Genomic DNA, 22428 nt, shown 5'->3' with positions numbered 1-22428 from the left:
GCTGAAATATAATTGTGCACAGGAACTTCCTCTCCTAACTGAAAGGTTTGGATTTTCGGAGTCCTGGGTTCTATAATTAGCTTTACCACAAATTAAAATAGTATTAGTGTGCAACAAGGGCTCTGTTTGTCTTTGACTGTGTATTACAACTTTTTGGAAATGAAACAAGGGGTATCCAGAAAAGGAAAACATTCCTGATTGAAATTTTTAAGAGATCATTTATATTTTATTTTATGTTTTTAAATATTTTGCCTATTTATTTATTTGAATGAGAGAAAGAGAAAGAGCAAAAGCAGGGGGAGGATCAGAGGGCAAGGGAGAGACTCCTTGCTGAATATGAGCCTGATGCAGGGCTCAATCCATCTCACAACCCTGAGATCATGACCAGAGTTGGAGGTTTAACCAACTAAGCCACCTAGGTGCCCCAAGATATCATTTACATGTTTAATGGTGGCAATTTCAGATATAGTCTCAGTTTCAAACTGTTAAGGTTTAGAATCTGACTTGTCACAATCAACCCAAAAAGTGCTGGTACACGGGGACTATTCCTGTACAACTCATTAATCCCTTCTTTGTTTGTAAATTCAGTGGGACTTTTCATTCCTTTCTGATGAACCATGCAGGAATCTGGAATTTTGCCACAGCCTCCGCTGCACCTTCTTTCTTCTCCTTCATTTCCTCCTCCTCCTCTTTCTCCTCCTTCTTCTTTTCCACTCTCTCCCTCTCTTTCTTCCTTTTTTTTTTTTTTAACTCTCTTCTCTTCTTGGCATTTGCTATGACATCCATTCCTTCTGGTTTGATTGTACTTAAAAATAATAAGAAAAAAATGGTAGTTAATACTCACTGATTTTTCTTCTGTGTCAAGTTTTCTTCCATGGATTATCTCATTTAACTCTCACTCAGCCCTGTGAGTTAGGTGCTATTGTTCCCATAATTAAGTATTACTGAAGCTTGTAAAGCTTAAGTAAAAGCCTAAGGTCATACTTTTTGTACGTGGTGGAGTCAGGACTGGATCACAGACAAAATCTGACCTTAAAGTCACCACTCCTAGGAGAGGTGGAGGGAAAAAAATTAAAAATAAATACAAATGAAAACAAGAATAAAATAAAATAAAATGAAAGCCACCACTCCTAACCATGAGGGACAGGGCTTCTATGCTTTGATTATTCTCTCCTGTTAATTCTGGTTACAGTTTACTATCGGTGGTCTCCATAGTTCAGATCCCAACTTTCCTCTCCTGACTTTGTTCCCTCTCCCTGGGTGACTTCATCCATTCAAAGACTTTGCCTATCATCTCTAGACTGATGATTCTCAACATTTTGTTTCTATTTGAATCTCTTCTGCCGTCTAATAGATGACTTCACTTGACTTCTATAGAAGCTTTATATGAAAATCTTAATACATTGAACACTAAGGCAGGGGCAAAGGCTTTAAAACCTCCAACAAGGTCTTGAGCAGAGTCCACTAATTAATGAAAGGTCATATCTGTACTTATCGATTTATTCTCTCATAACAAGAACAAAATTGATCTGCCTCATCTATTTCATGTCTTGGTGAATGGAATCCCCCAGAACCAGGAATAAATGTGAAGGACTAGTAGAGAATAAAAAGTTAAGGATTCTTGTTCAAAATTATTCAGAATTACAAGATACTGACAGTAAAACATTAAGTCAAGCATTAAGCCTTTCTGTATGTGAGACCCTATGCGACTGCACAGGTTGAATGTCAATGAACTGGGCCCCGGTACTTCTGGAGCTAGAGGTGACCTGGAAGTCATCTCTCCACTATATCCAACAGAACATCAGTCTTGCTGATCCTGCTGTCTTAATATTTCTTATGTTTCCCTTTATTACCAATTATGCTGACATTGTTTTTGATTCCTTGATATTTACCGTTGGAGTATTAAACCATAATCCCTAACTGATGTCTCTGTTTCAAATCTAATCCCATAATGCTTTCCCATTTTGAGACTTGAATTGCTTTTACAACCTCCAAACTCATCTTCCTGCCTTTATAATGACCCCCCTGTTTTATCCTACCCACATAATATTTCTTTTCAACTACATTTAAATATTTATTTGTGATGGGCAACTTTTATTCAAATATGCAGATATAGTAAAATAATTTCTATGCTTAAAATATTTCACTTTGGGATCCCTGGGTGGTTCAGCAGATTAGTGGCTGCCTTCGGCCCAGGGCCTGATCCTGGAGTCCCGGGATCGAGTTCTATGTCAGGCTCCCTGCATGGAGCCTGCTTCTCCCTCTGCCTGTGTCCTTGCCTCTCTCTCTCTCTCTCTCTCTCTCTCTCTATGTCTCTCATAAATAAATAAATAAAATCTTTAAAAATAAAATAAAATATTTCACTTGGTTTTCAAGATAAATTGAAACTACTTCATTGCATGGCCCTTAAAGCTGGCTATAGCTTAGCTTCACTAGCTTATCACCCTTATTTTTTTATGCTTCAGCCATACTGAACTATGTGTACTTCCTCAGACAGATCATGCTTATGCTGCTGTCCTTTGTAAACTCTTCTCACTTTCTGAAATTTCTAACCTTTCTTTCACTTGCATATATATTCTTCACCCTTTAAAACTCATGTCATATATTACCTTATCTAAGGAAGTCTATTCTTATGACAACTCGTTTCAGTACCACCTCCCTGCTTTGCCCATTCTCTTTCTGTTGCCCACTAGTCTGGGTTAGGAACTATACATCTCTGCTCTTACACTCTTTGTTTGTATTTATATACCTTTCATCCCATTGTGTTGAATTAATTCATTTATCTCTTTCCCCACTAATGAGCATCATGAAGAAAGTTTAATGTCCTTAATCTTTCTATCTCTACTATCTAGCTTAGGGACTAGCATACCATGTTTGCCCATCAAAAGGTTATTGAACAGATGAGTAATTAAGGTATAAATTCTGATGCTTATAGGTGAGCTTTAAACATTAGTGAAATAATGCTTGAGTTAATACAGCATTTATATTTTTCTTCTCTTAGCAGCCAATATTTTAAACTCATTGCTAAGCGCTATGATGTAAGAATAAAAAAAGCCATGGATCCTAGCTATAGAGAAATGGTAAAATAGTTTAAATAATACACACAGAGAGAGAAAGAAAGTGCCATCATCACTATACATCACTATATAAGAGCAAAAGTAGCTTGTTCAAAAAAAAAAAAAAAGAATTTTAAAAATCTAGGGGAATAAAGTTGAGAGAAACTTCCCTTCAAGTTAATCCTTCATTTTGGGTTTCGGCAATGGACTAAAATAGTGGTTCTCAAATAGAAATGGATATGTGGAAAGTGGTTGTATTAGCATGATTACTAGAGTTCTTTCCAGAGTTCACAAGGCTTTAATCATCCTTGGAAAATTGGAGGGTCTGGTATGTGTTATTTGTCAGAAGACATTCTCTTCCAAAGGCAGGTTATTCTGGTATTGACCTTTCCTCATTCATCCTACCTCCAATATAATTTTTGAAAATCAGCACAAAATAAGAAAAAGAGTTCCTGTTCTGATTTTCTAGCCAGATTGTAGATAGGAAATTCCATTGACTTTGTAAACTTGTAAAATACACAAATATATACATATTTATTACACAGAATTATTGTCTTTGTAATCCAAAAGAAATATCAGTACTATTCTAATACTGACACATGTTTACTTATATTGTTTAAAATTTCCATTAGAACCTAGCCTGTCATTTAATTTTTTTTTTTCATGGATGAATTTTCAGGTTACATATAATTAAATCACAGAGTTGGGAGGCACTTTAAGAATGATCTATTGATCTCTGATTATTTATTTATTTATTTATTTATTTATTTATTTATTTATTTGAGAGGCACAGAGAGAGAGAGAGAGGCAGAGACACAGGCAGAGAGAGAAGCAGGTTTCATGCAGGAAGCCCGACGTGGGACTCGATCCTGGGTCTCCAGGATCACGCCCCAGGGTGAAGGCGGCGCTAAACCACTGGGCCACCGGGGCTGCCCTATCTCTGATTTTTTAGATGTGAACAAACAGACCAGAGAAGGTAAGTGATTATTTGAGCTCACATAGTAGCTTTCTTTTTAATAGATTTTAATTTTTAGAGCAGTTTTAAGGTCATAGCAAAATGGAAAAGAAGCCCAGTTTCAGTCTGTCTACCAGCTATTGGACAACAGTGCTGTGTTAGAGACAATGCCCCTTGCTTCTCCTTCCCCCTACCTACTTTTCATCCCCCAGGTCAGATATATGTGATGTTCTTAAAGAGAAGATGTGAGTGCAGAGTCTGGCTGAGGGGATCAAAGATGATTTGCATGTCAAGCTGATTCATTGCTAATTAGGTGAAACCAACTCTGGAGGAGAAACTCTTGATGTGGTATGTAGCTGTGGAGCCAGAGTGATCAGAACAGAAGACAGGACAGAAAAAATCTTAACTCAGAGCCAGTAAATGATCCTTAGTAATTTACTTACTGATATTCTAGTAGTACTTTATAGTTTCCTAAGACTTTAGCACTATATTTTGTTCAGTAGTAATCTTGTGAATGAGGAAGGGCAAGAATCATTATGCTTATTGTACAGAAATACAAAGTGACTTGCCTGAGGTCACAAAGGTGATAGATGCAAAAAATGGAACCCACCTCTTGGTCTCCTGACTCCCAGTTTAGTGCTTTCTGAACTGCATCAATTCCTAAGACACGATGATCTTTCTGGCCAACCCTAAAAATTATGTACATATATGTATTTGGTCTGCAGGCATACATTCATGCATGCATACATACTTTTTTTCTTTTTTGAGAGAGAGAACGCAATGTGCACTGCACGCACACTCTAGCGGGAAGTGGGGAGGGGCAGAGGAGAGGGAGAGAGAATCTTAAGCAGGAACCACACCCAGCATGGAGCCCAATGTGGGCCTGGATCTCATGACTGGGAGATCATGACCTGAGCCCAAATCATGAGTCTGATGTTTAACTGACTCAGCTACACAGGTAGCCTCATATTTTTTTTGTTATAAACTTATATATGTTCATTGCAAAAACACTGACAGGAGAATAAAGAAGAAAATGTGTCCTATGCACTTAAAAACTATTACTATATTTTCTTCAGAATCAAGTGAAATTTTGCTATGAGTGGGAAGATTTCATCGATTTCATTGGGTTAGAGTGAATTTGAAAAATAATGTTAAAGTAGTTTTTAGATGTTTGACCTTAGAAATATGTTATTACATTTCCTTCCTTGAATCTGCTTGTGTGCATTCAACCCAGCTCCTCAGAGCTGTTTTTTTTTTTTTTTTTAAGATGTTATTTATTTATTCATGAGAGACACACAGAGAGAGGCAGAGACACAGGCAGAGGGAGAAGCGGGCTCCTGCAGGGAGCCCGATGTGGGACTTGATCCTGGGTCTCAGGATCACACCCTGGGCTGAAGGCTGCACTAAACCGCTGAGCCACCCAGGCTGCCCAGAGCTGGCGTTTTGATAAATTGAAAGTGCTTGCTAATTCTGTACCCAGGCAAGTGTTGTGCCTTTTTTCTCTTCTCATCTTTAATAGCATATCAAATCTCTAGCTAATCATCTACTACTACCTCTTGAGATTCCAACACATCATCTCATTTTCCCTCCCTCTCCTTCCCAAATTCCCTTCCTCTCGAAACTGGTCTACATCAAGTCCTGTGGCAAAGATAAGAGTTGTCAACAAACTTAAGTTCTCCTCCCATTTATAAATAATTGTGTGATCCTAAGCAATCAACTTCATTCTTCTGAACTTCGATTTTGTTATCTTTAAAACAATCTGGCCCATATAATTCTTAAGCTCCTCTCTGCCATTCTTAGATTCCATTATTAAGTAAATTCATGCCAGACTGTGAGTGCCAGATAACCCTGACCTTCCAGGAGAAATTATGTTTCAAAAGTGACCTCTTCTTGTTAGTCCAGATTAATGTAATCATGAGGTAACTCAATCTTTTAAATATTCATTCAACCAATATTTGCAAATTATCTTCTAAGGTCAGAGAATGGATGGGCCAGTAAACAGGAGACTATCCCTGGCATCATGAAGCTTATAATGTAATAAGAATAGAGACAAGTACACAGGTAAGTATAAACAAGCATGCTATTACTATAGGGTGAGTACAGGAACCTATTAGCCATGCTTAAAGGGTTGAAGTGTAGACTGAGTCTCATCTGGAAGAGTAATTTTAGCTGTGAATAAAGCAAATCTTAGACATTTAATTATATCATACAAAATTTTATTGAATTTCATCATTCTAATTACAGAATATAGATTATAATACTTCTAATATAATTTTTCTTATTATATTTATACAAGGAAGGCACAGATATTGGAAAAACATTTTGAAATCTTTTATAGGTACTATTAAAACATTGTTGTGTACTATTAATTCATGGGTCTGATATCATGAGCAGTGACACTAATATATACAGACATCTTCATCTTGACAAAATGTGCCCTTGTTTGAGTTACATTAATGATCTATCAGCAGGAATTTCTCAGTTGTAGTTTTTACACTCTTCAGGAAATCCATGGCATTAGTGCCTCCAGTTCCTTTATTTTTTTGTTCCGATGATTCTTCAGATGCTTGATTCTTCTTGGGCTGCTGGCTTGCAGGAATCACAATGTACTTAGCTACTATCTTCAAGTGATATTTTCTCAGGGAGACCATAGCTTTCACACACTCATTATAATCTGCCTTCAGTTCAATATCATCTCTTGAACGAACAAACTCACGGACTGAGGGGCCTGACTTTAACAAGAGAAGAAAGTCCCGGTGAGCTGGTGGCATATAGTTTCTCATTTCCTGGAGGAATTCAGCAGCAAATTCTATAGGAACAAGAGAGAGATTAGTTAGTAGGGAAGCCTAAGCATTCCCCAATCTAGGTGAGAAAGGCAGAGTGATGACAGTGAGTAGGAGATCACACATCACCATGGAAGCATGAGGATATGAGTTTACCACCATCCTGTTAGGATTGTTAGGCTATTAGTCTTGCTATTAGTAATGGCGATTACTGTAATATTTACTTAATTCTGGAAACCACCTGAACTGAACTCATTCTTCATAATAAACTTTTTTGTGTCCTTTCTCATTTCCCTACTGTATTTGATCCTTCTAAAAAGCAGATGATATAGACAGGGTGCATGTAATCTATACTTGAAAGATCATGACACTGAGTCCAAGAGAGTTTAAAGGATAACTTTTAAATAAATGAATTAACTAAGAAAAAAAAAAACATATTTACACCCATGCCAATGCTTTTCCCTTTGACTATTAAGTAGAAGTTTAGGAGAACAGAGAAAAGTACAAAGTTCTTACTGGAGCTTCTTCTGCCCATTCTAAACCCCTAGAAGAAATATAATCAGTGTGGTTCATCTTTCAACTTTGGTGCATCTTTAAAATTTGAACTGCTGAGGCTCCTGGGTGGCTCAGTGGTTGAGCGTCTGCCTTTTGGATCTGGTGGTGATCCCAGGTTCTGGGATCGAGTCCCGTATCATGCTTCCTGCAAGGAGCCTGCTTTTCCCTCTGTTTGTGTCTCTGCCTCTCTCATGAATAAATAAATAAAAAACCTTAATAAAATTAAATTAAATTAAATTAAATAATTCAATTAAATGAAAAAATTTGAACTGCTATTGGAGTAAGACAGCTGAGCAAGAGCAGTGCCAAGCCTTACCTTGTCACTGAGGTTTCCACCTCCCCAACTTTAGCTCAGAGTCCCATCCCATTTGCAGGTGGCTTTCTTTTTCTGAATCTGATTATACATCTTTAGAACATGTGCTATGGGCTTCACCACAGTCCATCAGGCCTTATATACATGCCCAAATGTCAAGATTGAGATAGTGATGAACTTGAGTTTTGGTTCTGGCTCCATTGCTTTCAAGCTGGTTAATAAGGAGCCCATCACTTATCCTCTAAAGAAACTTGGAAATTTCTGCTTGATTGTCTGTGAAATGGGATAATAACAATAAAGTCTTGTTTCCTGATTCTTCTAAAAGTAACAGATAAGTTCAGATGAAATGCTGATGGGAAGTTACTTTTCAGATATTAAAACACTTTTGTATTAACATATGAGGTGATTGACATTTGTCATTATCCACTCACCTTCACCAGAACACTGCTGGATGCCCAGCAGAATGTCAAAGCACTGAAAGATGCTGCTTTGGGCTGCACTGCCTCCTGCAAACTTTTTTGGGTTTTCCCAGAAACCTTCATACTTCAAACCCTCTGGCAGTTGGGAGTTGCCTTTCCAACTAGGCCAGGAAGGGAAAAAAACAAAACCAAACCAAACAAAACATCATTATTTGGAGAATTGCCAAATTTTCAGGTATAGAATCTTATAATAGAGGATGAATGGAAAGTGACATGAAATCGGCTTCATTATTCTTCTTCCACACTCCCTTTCCATTCATGTTCATGTTTGAGAATGACAAATAACATGGTTCTGAGCAAATTTTGGAATAAATATTCTAGTATTGGAACTTTACCTTTGCACTAGCAAAGATTTTTCCCCTGACATCCCTGCTTTTTTTTACCTAAATGACTACCCTTCCTGTCCATACTCCAGTGCATGCCTGGCCGAATAATAACAGGGAACAGTCTAATCTTTCTCTACAATATGTATTTTATCATATGAAATTATTTCCTAAATTCAATGGATAGTGGGGACCATCAGTGAGAATTTGATGTTTTCTTTATATTAATTGTTCAAAAGAAAACAAATTTAAGCATGAGATTACATACCCAGACAAGTATATGCGAAGAACATTGAAAAACGTGCTTGGGTCCACATGTTCTGTAAAAAGATGAAGTGTGTTTAATTAAGCAGTTATCAGAACTTTCAGAGGAGATCAAGATATTGTAAACAACTGATAGTGGGTTTTAGCTTAGGCTGCAGGAAGGGCATTAGGTCAGTCCATGAAGGAAAATGTCCCTGAGGACAAGCTCTCACTCACCTGACCTCTTCCATGGGGAACTGAACAGGGCCTACTTCTGTGTCCACTGAACAGGGCCTATTGACCCCTAGGGCTGACGCACAGCTTGTGTCAAGGAATCAGGAGACCAATTAAACTGTCAACATTTTTTTAAAGCTATTCATTTGCTTACTGATAAAAACAGATACTACTTACATAAAGAAAGAAACAAACCTAAACAAAATGAAACAAGAGCCCCAGGAGCCCTGTGGACACCATCCCTGGGTCTCCTTCCCAAAGGTTACTAACTTTTCTGATTTAAAGGTTGATCTTTTTGCCAAGGAGCCATCAGCAGTAACTCAAAGCTCAGTGATACATAGTCATGTACTTGTTAAGGCTGTTAAGCAGGGCACATTTTTTTTTTTTTTTGTAAGTCCTTGTTTACGTACTTAGTTATTGCCATATTTTAACTATTAACTTCGTAATAACTTTTGAGCTCAGTGGCTTTTCTGTGCAGTTTCTTACTTAATTTATGAAAAAACAGAATTTGTAGGAAGGTCCTATAAAGCAGAAGCTAAATATTTCGGTATTTAAAACAGCCTGAACGTTCTGCAAGTTTCTCCATGGTTTCAGTGGGAGGCAATGACATTATTTTGAGTTAAATAGACCCAGCTTGAAAATTTACTAATTTAAGTAACCTCGGGTCACTTATCTTATCTCTCCATTAGATTACCTTATCCATAAAATACACACAATAAAACCTACAAGAGAGTATAATTATTTAGTGAGTTAAAGTGAAAACACACTACCTAAGTAAAAGTTTTTCCTTCCGTTTTCTCAACAATTCTAGTCTCAGAAAGTCAGAAGCATGTGATTGCCAGCCTTGAATGTTTAGGGGCATATAATACTTACTATGAACTTCTTCAAACTCTTTATGGGCTCGGTGCAGACAAGAAGCTATATAATGCAGTGCCTTCTTCAAAGTGACCTCGTCCTGATTTTTAACTGCCTTTAATAAATTGGGAATTACCTTAAAAAAAAAAGATGAATATTTAAGGTTTCTTAGCACTAAATATTGGTATAGAATAAAATTCTCCTAATTCTTAATCTCTAAGTTAAATGTAGGATTTCCACTTCATTTTTAGGCTGATTATCCTTTTATTGTTTGACTAATTTCCTTATAAACTTGGATTTATGTTTATTTATTTACCATTTAAAGTCTATAAAGTTTTATATAGTTTTATCTCTTTTCTAATACTCAAAACCATTACATTTATGTCACTCTGTTATCTAGTTCCAATGCCAAATTGTATTAAAAATGCATCTCTCCTATTGAGGTTTCAAACTTAATTCTAAATATATGGGTCTTGGGACACCTGGGTAGCTTAGTTGGTTAAGCATCCAAATATGAATTTTGGTTCAGGTCATGATCTCAGGGTCCTGAGAGTGCTGGGCATGGAGCCTGCTTAAGATTCTTTCTTTCCCTCTTCCCCTTCCCACTTGTATTCTATCTCTTAAAAAAAAATTAATTAATGTGTCTTATATTTTATATTTTAGGTGATACATAAAATAAATTAAATATTTCTACCAGATGATCCCTTACATCCAATTAGGTAATTGAATGCTGTATTTAGTCAAGATAAAATTATTTCATGCATAATATAGTTCAGTTATTAAATGATTGCTCTGCTTATGCAAATGGAGATAAAAATTTGCTTGTAGATATGGACATACTTTGATTGCAGAAGCAGCTGCTAATTCCACCAATAGTGAAACCAGGAAAAATCCTTTACTGCAGTCTCCACCAGGAAACCAGAAGAGAATGTCCATGTTCCTAAGAAAATAAGTCAAGGGAGTCAAGAATTTAGCAAAAATTCTGGCATATTCAAGTGTTGTAGTTTTACATATTTTTATTCCATTTTAGCTTCAAAATAATCTTGTGGGATAAGTATTTTAGGTTTTACTATCTCCATTACATTATCGGGAATATCAGTGTTAGGTCTGTTGCCTAAGATCTGATAGCAGATTAAGTTGGACTTGAAATCCCATTTTAGAGTTTGGAACTAGAAATTCCAAGACCATTTCTGTTTCTATTTTCTCATTAATTTTTCACATGCATATATATTACCATATTTATATATTTAATATATAATACTTATAAAGACATTTGTGAGGTATAATTTTAAGTAGTCTTTTTGCTTTAAATATATTAATATCCATATTTTTATTTATGAACCTAATTCAGTTTTTCAGTGGTTTATCTGCTTTACAAAGGAATGGGGAAATGCAAATAGCTGATTAGACCTGATTTATTTTCTTTCTTTCTTTCTTTCTTTCTTTCTTTCTTTCTTTCTTTCTTTCTTTCTTTCTCTCTCTCTCTCTCTCTCTTTCTTTCTTTCTTTCTTTCTTTCTTTCTTTCTTTCTTTCTTTCTTCTTCCTTTCGATTTATTTCTTAATTTGAGAGAGAGAGAGAGAATGAGAGAGCACGAGCAGGGGTAGGGGCAGAGGGGGAGAGAGAATCTTAGACTCTGTGTGGAGCATGGAACCCTATGCAGGGCTTTATCTCACAACCCATGAGGTAATGACCTGAACTGAACTGAGTGAGACACATAAGCGTCTGAGCCACCCAGGTGCCCTCCATTTTCTTTTTAATTGAAATTTTGCACTAGTGCCAACAAAGGCTCACTATCTATAAATCTATGAAGTTCATGGTGGTTAAATTCATGGTCTCTGAAAAAGCCAGATCATTTCTGCAATTTACTTGCTGTGTGACACTGACCAAGATATTTCATGTTTCTGACTCACTGTTCTCATCTGTAAAACAGGACTGATGATATTATCCTCCCATTTAAAAACCTCCCATAACTTCCCATTGATTTTAAGATACTATTTAAACCCCTCATCATAGCTGAAAGTCCTACATAATCTTTTTGCTAAGTTTATTTCTTCATCCCTTTTCCATACCACTACTCCTAGCAGTTACTACTTATCAGCGGCCTTAGTCTTCCTTCAGTTCTGATAATGCATGAAGATATTCATCACTTCAAGGCTCTCATTCTTACTGTTTCCTCCACTATGAACAGTAATCTTTTCCTTCTAGCTAATTCCTTCTGACTGACTCTTTGGAACTCAGCTTAAATAACTTGCTGCAGGCATTCCTTCTTCATCACTTTTATTCAGCTAGAGTTCCCAGCACTTTATCCTCTCACCTTTCTCTTAATCATAAAGCAATATAATTACATAATTTTCCTGTATCTGCTTTCTTCACTAGGACAGGCTTATTCCTATATTTACCATGGTTTCCCTAGCTCTTAGCCTCTGCTCAGTTCATGACTTAAAAATAGTAAGGATTGGGTAATAAAGAACAGGTATATATAGATATCTGGCCACTGAAGTCATCAAGTCAAAGACATACAGATGTATGTGTGTTTGTATTTATGAATATTAATTACATTTTTATATATGCAAGTGCTAGTTTTGTATATATCTATAGCTATAAAATCAAACTGAAACAGTCCTGTCAGTCATAAATCTAAATAAGGATTGGGATTATTTGCTTTTTAAACAATTACTTGAGTTATTTTTGCTTGAATTCAATTGGTCTTTTAAAAAGTACACTTAGAGGATATTGATAAACCTATACTCAGTTTGAATACCAATTCTTATAATAAAATAAAAATCAAATACTTACTCATAAGTCATAGGCCTTGTGAAAGCAGCCATGAAGCAATGGATCAGTTGGAAGAGAAAAAGAAAATCAATTTAAAAATCAAATGGTTTTGAGTTATTCATATCCCATTTAATACTACTGCTCAATTAAAGGTAAGATATAGATAAAAAAGAGAATATATGTGTGTTTTTAAAAAGTATTTATCAACCAGGCATTGCAAACACTTAGGACTTTGTAAGTAAAAAAATTAAATATTCAAGGAACACCATGTTAGTCAAAATTAGTTTTTACTAATAAACTTTTTTTAAAATTTAAATTCAACTGACCAAAATATGGTACATCATTAGTTTACATCTACAATTAGATGTAGATTTCAATAATTCATCAGTTGCATATAACATCTAGTGCTCCTCACATCATGCAACCTCCTTAATGCCCATCACCCAGTTGCCCCATTCCCCTATCCACCTCTCCTCCAGCGAACCTCAGTCTGTTTCCTATAGTTAAAAGTCTTTCAGCGTTTGTCTCCTTTTCTGAGTACTTCTCATTCTTTTCTAAATCAAATCCTTTCATTTTATGGTTCTGTGTCTATAGTACTCGGCAAATCACACCCAGTCCCCTGGGGCACCATAAGTCTCTGGTCCCTTTGTTGTAACAGAACATATTGCTAAAAGGAGAGGAGAGGCCTAGCTCCTCAGCAGGCAGCACAGAAGGCCCAGGCATTGCCATCTCTACTGCTGAAAATGTATTGACTCTTAAACTTAACCACATAGTTAAAAGTCAAATTTGTAGAATCTCCAAAACATGTTAATTAAGAAAAGCTAGAGTACATATTCTATAAGCTAATTAATATGAAATCTAATAGCAGAAAAATTTAATTTTTAATATGACAAATCAGAATATGTGTACCTAGAGATAGAGAAGAAAATTGAATGGAAAGAGCCACAGAGGTGATATTCTGTATCTTGCTTAGGGCTATTCATGTATATAGAACAGTCAAAATCACCAGACCGAACAGTTAAGATGGTGCATTTCATTGTATGTTAATTATATACCTTTCTCTCATATATTTGTAGTTACAGAGGTGCCAGCAAAAGAAATCCTACCCCTAAAGCAGAGAAGAAAGCTGTGCTGCTGAAAATTCAACCAATGACTAATGCCCTATTGATGTAAATAGCATGCATTCTATTGTTCCTGTTATAATTAGAGTTCACATACCCATTGGGATCCTTTTTCTTCCAGTTTGCTAAGACACAGTCTGCATAAACCAGAATAGGAGGCAGACCCAGCTTCTCAGAGAGTTCACAGTAAGGAATAGCAATATTCTGTGGCAAGACCTAATGAAAACACAAAATTTGGTATTAACCTTTGAAGTGCCTTACCTTTTCTTCTGTCTCCTGCTACCTCCCAGCTACCTCTTCTGCTACCTTTCCAACTTCCCGATTAGTGCCAAAACATTATTCTACATAATGGCACTCTGAAACCAAACAATCATAATTTTCTCTTCCTCATTTCATAACTTTGTCCTGGTAATTATTAAATGTTTATGTTTTAGATGTAGGTTGATGTGGATATAATCTAATCAGAGAGAGGAAAAAGAGGTAGAGGGTACAAGAAACAAAGGATGTATCCTTGACTTTCTAATGACCTGGGATTACTTGCAGTCATTTATTTGTGCATCCATCCCATGAATATTTTTAGGCAACTCCTCTATGAAGAGCTCTTTTTCTGTAGGCAATACAAGTTTAAAATCAATTGTCTCCAAGAAGTGCAAAGTCATTTGTAGTTATAACTTTGGGATATGGTACATACTAGAACCATAAGGGGTTTGCTGCCCTTGGAGCATAGTGCTGACAGAAACTCTCCCCTGGATGGTTTTTTAGAAAGTCTCACCATAGAAGATGTTGGAGCTCATCCTTGAAGACTTACTTATATCAGCAGGAAGAATCTCCTTTAGCCTTCCTTTCTATTTCCATGCAGAGTAGGTCAATTGGAGAGACACTCTTGGCTCTTTCACTCACCTTTCCTCAGAGGAGGTATAGAGGTATAGAGGCTAATCCAATTGTTGTGTGTGGAGGGGGACCTTAGCTCAGCAAACTTTGTCTTTCCCTGAGCCTATTACTCAGGATTCTAGTCTGTGTCTGGCCACACTCTAAAAGGCTCCTACCCCCATGGACAGTCCTGATGGATAAGTGCTTTCCTAGCAGGCCCATTGTTGCCACACATGTAAGCCATGTTTTCCAACTGCGCTATTAGTTATAATGCTGATGTTTTATTCTTTACCTGCCTGACTTCCTCATCTAAGTATCATTTGGTTTATAACTAGAGGGTTCCATGTAATAATTAAGGTCACTCTTGTCATCAGCAGCCAGTTGTTGGAATATGTGTATCTAACCAGGCAAAGGACAGGGATGTGTGACTTATCTGGGGTAGTGGGAAGTGGAACTGTGGTGGTAGAGGTGATATGACAATGTGGTACACTCCACAGTTCTGCAAAAATCATGAGAGCTATAACCTAAATGGCTCTGTATTAATTTAATACACCTGAAGATGATGGTTTAACAGAGAACAAAATGTTAGAAAGAGAAAAATTGGGATCCCTGGGTGGCTCAGAGGTTTAGCGCCTGCCTTTGGCCCAGGGCGCGATCCTGGAGTCCCGGGATCAAGTCCCACGTCGGGCTCCTGGCATGGAGCCTGCTTCTCCCTCTGCCTGTGTCTCTGCCTCTCTCTCTCTCTCTCTCTCTGTGTCTATCATAAATAAATAAATAAATAAATAAATAAATAAATAAATAAATATTTTTTTTAAAAAAAGAAAGAGAAACATTGGCTATCAAAGTAACACCTGGATGTGTGCTTCCCTTGTAGAACTTTTGTCTCTGGGAATTGAATATTTTGGTTTGCAAGTGATTTTACATGTTTCAAATGGAAATTTTTGTCTTTTTCTGATTTAAAGAAAAGATCTAAGGGAATCAAAAGGGAAGATGCTTAATGAAAAAGTTAATATGAAATGACTTGGGAAAAAGAAAGGAAATGTTGAAACACATCTTAATCTATTGAAGACATTTATGCAGTTACTAAGAAACTCAGATGCTAGTTCCTAGCTCATTCTCAAGGAAAAGTGCCTTATATTGATATATCTTATTTTTTATCAATTTTTTCTTTCCCACAATATCCTTATTTAAATAGTTATATATATATGTACATATATATATTATAATTTCCTTATCAAACTATATTTGTTGGTGGCTTCTAAAATCCTTTTTAGAATAATGTGGTTTACAAAAACTAGATAAATTAAAAATATATTTTCATGTATTCTTTGTAATTCTGATCTCCAATAATAAATATATTATCTTTGATTATCCCATGTACATTCTGGTCTCCATATTTTTTGCTAGTCTTCTCTCTCTTTTCTGCTCCTTTCCTTTTTGGATAAGCTCTACCAATCTTTCAAGAAGTAGTTCAAGTCCCATTTCTTCCTTGAAGCATTTCATTATTATACCAACTACTCTTTAGCTATTCTGGGCTCTAATACTTCTACACCTAGCATATGCTGCCCTTTTTTATTGATGATCTTTCTATACAATTCTTACATATTTAGCTAGACCCAGATTCAAGCAAGTCTAGTGAGACTGTGTGCTTAGGTTGTAAGGCTTATCTTAAACCTTTTTGTGTCATTAAAAATCTAGACATGATAGTTTGATGATTATAAAGAAATATAAGATGTCCCCATGATTATGTAGAATGACATTTTCTTTTTGTTTACATATCAGAGGATGACATATCATAGATGAACATATGTCTTTTTCTATATTTACACAGTATGTGAAAAGACAAACAAGATAAAATTCCGATTACCTTTGTCAAAAAGTAAAAAAAAGAATTCCTTAAATGGCAGAAGGTCCTTCTGGAGTCTATTTTATCTCTTTGCAGTTTAAAGATTAGGTATTACAATCTGTATTGGTTTCATGTAATTAGGATTGCCAGATAAAAAACAAGATGTTATTATTTTAAATCTAAAGTTATCTACTGTTGATGAGAGTAGGGTAAAACCAATATATTCTTACATGCTGACAGAAGTAACATAACACTTTAATATTAAGTAAAAAGAGGCATAAAATGTTCATATCACCCAAAACTCATAGAGAAAATGTTCTGTATTCAAATATATTGATTATAGTGTCATTTACAATGGTAAAATTTTAAAAACAAGTACATATTTATCAATAGAGGATTGAATAAATAAAGTTGAGGAATTCAGTGAAAAACTATAGTCATTTCAAATGATGACTAGAAGGATAGTATAGGAACTAAGAAACGCTTACAATGTAATTTCAGTAAAAGACACAGAACATACATCTATATACACAGGATGGAGGAACTGTGTTACACAAGTAAAAGATTAAAAATCCAATAATGATAGCAGTTGGCATGTTAAAGCATTAAATGATTGTTTTCCTTTTTATTTTTTTCTGTTACCTGTTAAAATTTAGTTGTAATACTTTTAGAATGTTTTTTACATTAAATTGGATGTAAATTGTCATGTAGCATAAGAAATATCATAAAATCTCCAAACCTTTCGAACATCTCCATCACCTTGATTCCACACATATGCCATGGTGATATACCCCAGAGCCAGATGTGCAAGGCGCTGCAACTTGTGTCCACTGAGGCCATCAATACTGAGAATTTTTAACTGAGAATAAAAATAGAGGTTGATCAATATAGGTGACAGCACAGCTTCAAAGCCAAGTTAAAAATTTTAAGAAGCAATGATAGAGGAAGACAAATGTAATGCTCTTCCAAACCTCATCAACTTTTTTACGTAGTTCATTTTTTTTAATCAGTTCAGGCAGATTTTTAGCAATGGAAATCCATTCATCATAAGGCGGAGGTAGCGTCTCCTTGAAAAAAAGAAATGAGATTTTTATTTAGTAGTTAAAGTTTTTATAAAATAGCTTTGCCTCTGATTGATAGTCTATCTTTGCTTCTAAATCAATTCTGTACCATGCTGCCCTGTCACATACATACCTGTCCAGCAACCCCAGTCCCTGCATTGCCACCTGCACACTCAGAACTCAAGATCCTCTCTTTCTCTCTTCAGACACTCTCACCTGTCTCTTTTTCACAAGTCACCTCAAAATTTTCACTAAAATTATCCTGATTATTCTAGTCTACACTTATAGCCTCAGTTAGGCATCCTATATATTATTATACCTTTTGATTGTTAAGTAATTTATTGTTATCTGCTATGTATTTTTTCTTCCTGACTAGATTTAAGTTTCTTTGAATGGAAGAAAAATGAGATTTATTAGATGTTAGTAATAGACTAGGCATTTTGCTCAATAATTTCTCATTTAAATATTAATGATCTACAATGTTGATTGTTATCTCCATTTCATAAATAAGGAAAACAAGGCTCAGTTTATGAAATTGTTTTGTAGATATAGTTTATTGTGATTGAACTTTTTTTTTAAATTTTATTTATTTATGATAGTCACACACAGAGAGAGAGAGAGAGAGAGAGAGGCAGAGACATAGGCAGAGGGAGAAGCAGGCTCCATGCACCGGGAGCCCGACATGGGATTTGATCCCGGGTCTCCAGGATCACGCCCTGGGCCAAAGGCAGGCGCCAAACCGCTGGCCACCCAGGGATCCCTGTGATTGAACTTTTAAGTGCTTTCAGCTTTCACAAATCAATGCCCTTTTAGCATCTCACTCTCTGATGGCAAGGACTTTATTGTTTTTAATTTTATATTTCTTACAGAACCTGGGACAGTACTAAACAAGACAATACTAAATTATATTGTCTATACATATATCAATTGCCTGCTTTGGGACAATAGGCTTAAATTTTACCCAGTAAGTATAAATAAAAGCCAAACGAAAGTGTTTCCTTGGATCTTATCATATTTGTACTTTCATTTCAAGGAAAAATATTCAAACAAAAGACCTAGACAACAGCTCTCAATGAAATTAACATCCCTAAACAACTTCCCATATGCTTTTTCCCTATACTTCCTTCATTAAGCTGTTTCCCGACATATCCTTAAGGTCAATACTGAACTATGGGGACACAGCAAAAGTAGAGATTAACTCAAACCAACGCAGGAGAAGCTTCAAGCTACAAAACAAAATTAATATTATAAGTAAACTATAAGATAAAAGGGCAACTGTAACATCAAATTCAAACATTTTCAGGGGCTGCAGATAATTAGTGATTGTATACTCACTAGAGAGTCACCTTTCTTGTTTCTTGGAATTTTTCTCTCTAACCACACAAAAGTTGTACTCTAGTGTTTTTAGTAATACATATATCTCTTTTCGTTGTGTGTCTTACTATGTAGCACAACTGGATTTTTGGTTGTTACTATTTTCCCCAAATAAAGGAATTTGTTGTTGTTGTTATATATCATGATTATCCTATTTGACTTTCAACAGATGTAAAATTCAATCAATAGTATGCTCTGGTCATAGAATGTTTGAATGGTATAATATAAATCAATGACAAGTGAAACAGAGAGTCATTCAATTTCTGCTAGATTAGAGAATGTATTTTGTATCTATGTGGAATTAGAAGACACATTATTTTCCTTTGGAATAGAAAACTGATAGATTATAAAGGTGAAATGGACTTTTTTGAGTTTATAATCTCAAGGAAAGATCTACAGTGAAGAAATAAAAGTAGCCTTTAATTTATCTCTCTTGTTTCAGGACATGATCTAATTTCCTAAACAACTTAGGTAGCAACATTATTTTTTAAGTAGTTCAGGAAGAGTTTTGGTTTGCTTTTGTTTGGGGTTTTGTTTTCCCAAAAACTACCCCATAACCACCCCAGTCCCCATAAACTACCATAATTGTCTTAATTTTTAAGAGAACTTACTGTGGGGGGAGAGATGATATGAGGTTTCACAGTTTTTGAAGATTTTTGTTCTTGTACCACTGATAAGTATATTTTCAAAGCCATCTTATTCTGGCATTTTGGTGTGCTTGGATGGAAGTATAGCAAGTCTGAGTATTATTGATTTGCAAATATAAAGCAAACTAGTTGCTATTAGCAATAAAATTAAACTAACCTAATAGTTTGAAGAGAAGAATTAAATCAGGAGAAGAATTTGCTTTAGATTTGTCTGCATTACACAAGGTATTTACAGGATGTTATTTCTAAGTACAGTTATATTGGATCTCTACTAAAAATATATTTGGTGCATTTAAAGATGCCATCTAGGGATGTGTGGGTGGTTCAGTCGATTGAGTGACCCTTGGTTCTGGCTCAGGTCATGATCTCAGGATCCTGAAATTGAATCTAGCGTTGGGCTCTGGACCCAGCGGGAGTTTGCTTGAGATTCTCTCTTTCTGCCCCTTCCTTGCTTGTTTTCTCTCCCTCTTTCTTTCTTTCTAAGATAAAAGATGTCCTCTAGAATATAGACTCTGAGCTACAATAAATAGATATATGCTGGTATACAGAATTATCACAACATAAAACTGATTCCTAGAAATCATATGGACTCTCATGAATCTTATTAAACCCAAGAGGTGGGTAGAGGGAAAACAATGCCTTATGATATCTTCTTTTCTTTTAAGAGAGGCAGCATATTATAATGGTTTTAAGATCATGGACTCTGGAGCCAGAGTAGTCAGGTTTGCTCACATTCTATCTCTGCTAGCTGTGTGAATTTGGGTATTACCTAAATTCTCCATTGCTTAAGTTTCTCATCAGGAAAATTAGAGATGGTTGTAAAGATGTAGTAAGAATATTTGTAAATTGCTTAAAGATGCTATGTAAATACTTGATAATTGAAATAGATAATAATATGGTTTTCAAAACATTCTTTGATACATGACTTAGAAACTTATTTTCAAAGGCAAACAGCCTGCCTTCGGCCCAGGGCATGATTCTGGAGTCCTGGGATCGAGTCCTACATCAGGCTCCCTGCATGGAGACTGCTTCTCCTTCTGCCTGTGTCTCTGCCTTCCTGCCCCCCTGCCTCTCTCTCTCTATGTCTCTCATGAATAAATAAATAAGAGTTTTTTAAAAAAGAATAAAGGCAGACATTTACTTTACATGTCTTGCTGTTTGTAGGCAAAGCTTGTAAAGAAAAGTAGTTTTAGACTTATAACAATACGCAGTATTAATATAACACAAAGTTACTTGATATAACATCTCAAAAAAATAAAGTAGGAATGTATACTTCATACAATTTAAGTGTATCAGTCAAGAGAATTCCTTTGACTCATGGATCATTTATTACTTTGTTTTTTTTCAAAATGTCCTCTGAAAATTTACAATTAAGCTAAAATACTTGTATAATTTCCTTATCTCATCACTCTCTTTATCTGTGTAAGGTAAGTAAAAAGTGCATTTAATACTAAATCTCTAGGCAGAAAATGTTAAGTATGAACCATTTATTAAACTCTGCCTCTAATTTTGGCACTGCTTTATCCAATGGTTTAGTAAAAATTACTGAACCACATATCATCAATAGAAGTTAACTTGTCCAGGTGAGTAATGATAACAAAGCATTTTTGCCCATATCTCAGTACCCTGTCTTACCAGTGGATTTGGCAAAGCGAAGCCCATCTCTTCATCTATATGGTATTTTTCAAAAATTTTCTGAGGACTTTCCATAAGAAGTATTCCATCATCTTCCATGCTTGCAGTCTCCTCTTTTGGTCCTTAGTTCTGATAGAGTTTCAGAGCCTCTACTTATTATAAAGGTTGCCACGGCCAATGACCACAAACTTACTCATGTAGGCAGTAAGCAATGACTTCCACTTTTGAAATAGTTTCATTTTCTTTTTTTGTAATTTTATAAACAATAAAGCCACAAAAGCATCACTATTTATCATATGAAGAAACTGAAAGCTTATGTTCTTATGAAGTATTTATCACCAGGAATATCATTTGTTTACTGCCATTGGGGAAGTCGGAAAGAAACTGAAATAACAAAAACCATGAAAATAGGTAACTGGAAAAAGACATTTCTAATGGGACCTTTTAAATCTTTGAATTAATATAATGAATTTAAGCTAGGCTAAAGTCCTAAACTATCATTTAGTCAGCACTACCATAGGCTTTCCTTTAAGTTATCAGGGTTCTTTGAACATACTAATGTCTTGCTTTTGCAGCCATGAAATGCAACCTGTGATACATTGAACTAGGAAAAAAACGGAAAAACATGAGGATTAAGATAGTACCCCTTTATGCCCCCATTTTCTTACCCAGTCTTTTATCTGTATTTCCAATGATACAGTTCTTCTTCATATTCTTTATGTCATTTTCAGGAAGACTTTTCTGTATCTCTACTGTATTTGACTGTTAAGCACAGATGATAAGGCAACAGCCCTTCACATTTGGAGAGTTTGCAATGTGTTAAAAGTTTAAGTAAGAGATAAAATACCTTGAAAAGTTTCATTCAGAATGCAAATTAAAATTGCATTTGGTAAACGTTTTTGAAGGTGCATGCAGTTCTGTGGTCACTTATAGGTATTGTTCGATCTTACTAATAAAGCTGAAGCAAAAGCAGAAACCATATCGTTCTTTTTGATGATCAAAAGGAGAAAAGAGTCCAGGAGTTAGTGTTCAGTACATTATTAGAATGCAGCTTTGTCATCCAGCTTATCAGTACTTGAAATAACTTTTTAATGATGCATTACTTTGCATTCTAGAATAGTTCTCCCACTATTCTTTCCTAATTACATCATGATTTGTTTTTCTTTTTTTGACATGATTAGTTTTATAAGAATACAGCCTCCTTATAATAAAAATAAGGGAAACTGAAACCAAAATTGTACAGCAAAAAGAACACTTGTTTAAGCTTCTTCAAAATGAATGATTCATAAGGCTGATATTTCT

At 35.5% G+C, this 22428-nt stretch overlaps 1 protein-coding gene across 1 annotated transcript; it reads right to left on the bottom strand.

Annotated features, from left to right (window-relative positions):
* Positions 1–6218: 6218 nt before the first annotated feature.
* On the bottom strand, positions 6219–21319 carry IDO1 (indoleamine 2,3-dioxygenase 1). The gene is made up of 10 exons (XM_041752115.1): positions 21127–21319; positions 17381–17476; positions 17149–17268; positions 13791–13909; positions 12594–12608; positions 10637–10736; positions 9815–9932; positions 8733–8784; positions 8094–8242; positions 6219–6820 (listed from the first exon to the last, which is right to left on the bottom strand). Exons 1-10 carry the CDS (start codon positions 21223–21225, stop codon positions 6465–6467), a joined length of 1224 nt encoding a protein of 407 aa, XP_041608049.1. The 5' UTR covers positions 21226–21319; the 3' UTR covers positions 6219–6464.
* Positions 21320–22428: the final 1109 nt, after the last annotated feature.

This window comes from Vulpes lagopus, chromosome 4, assembly GCF_018345385.1.
Source record: "Vulpes lagopus strain Blue_001 chromosome 4, ASM1834538v1, whole genome shotgun sequence".
NCBI lineage: Eukaryota > Metazoa > Chordata > Mammalia > Carnivora > Canidae > Vulpes > Vulpes lagopus.
Note: the sequence above shows the minus strand (reverse complement) of the source record. Positions and strands in the feature narration are given on the sequence as shown.

Excerpts from the sequence above, each read along its gene's own strand:
- IDO1 (XM_041752115.1), bottom strand. The coding sequence starts at position 21,225 with ATGGAAGATGATGGAATACTTCTTATGGAAAGTCCTCAGAAAATTTTT. Across the intron at positions 13,910-17,148 it reads GTGATGGAGATGTTCGAAAG|GTCTTGCCACAGAATATTGC; the intron begins GTTTGGAGATTT and ends TGTTTTCATTAG. Across the intron at positions 9,933-10,636 it reads CAGCTGCTTCTGCAATCAAA|GTAATTCCCAATTTATTAAA; the intron begins GTATGTCCATAT and ends TTTTTTTTTAAG.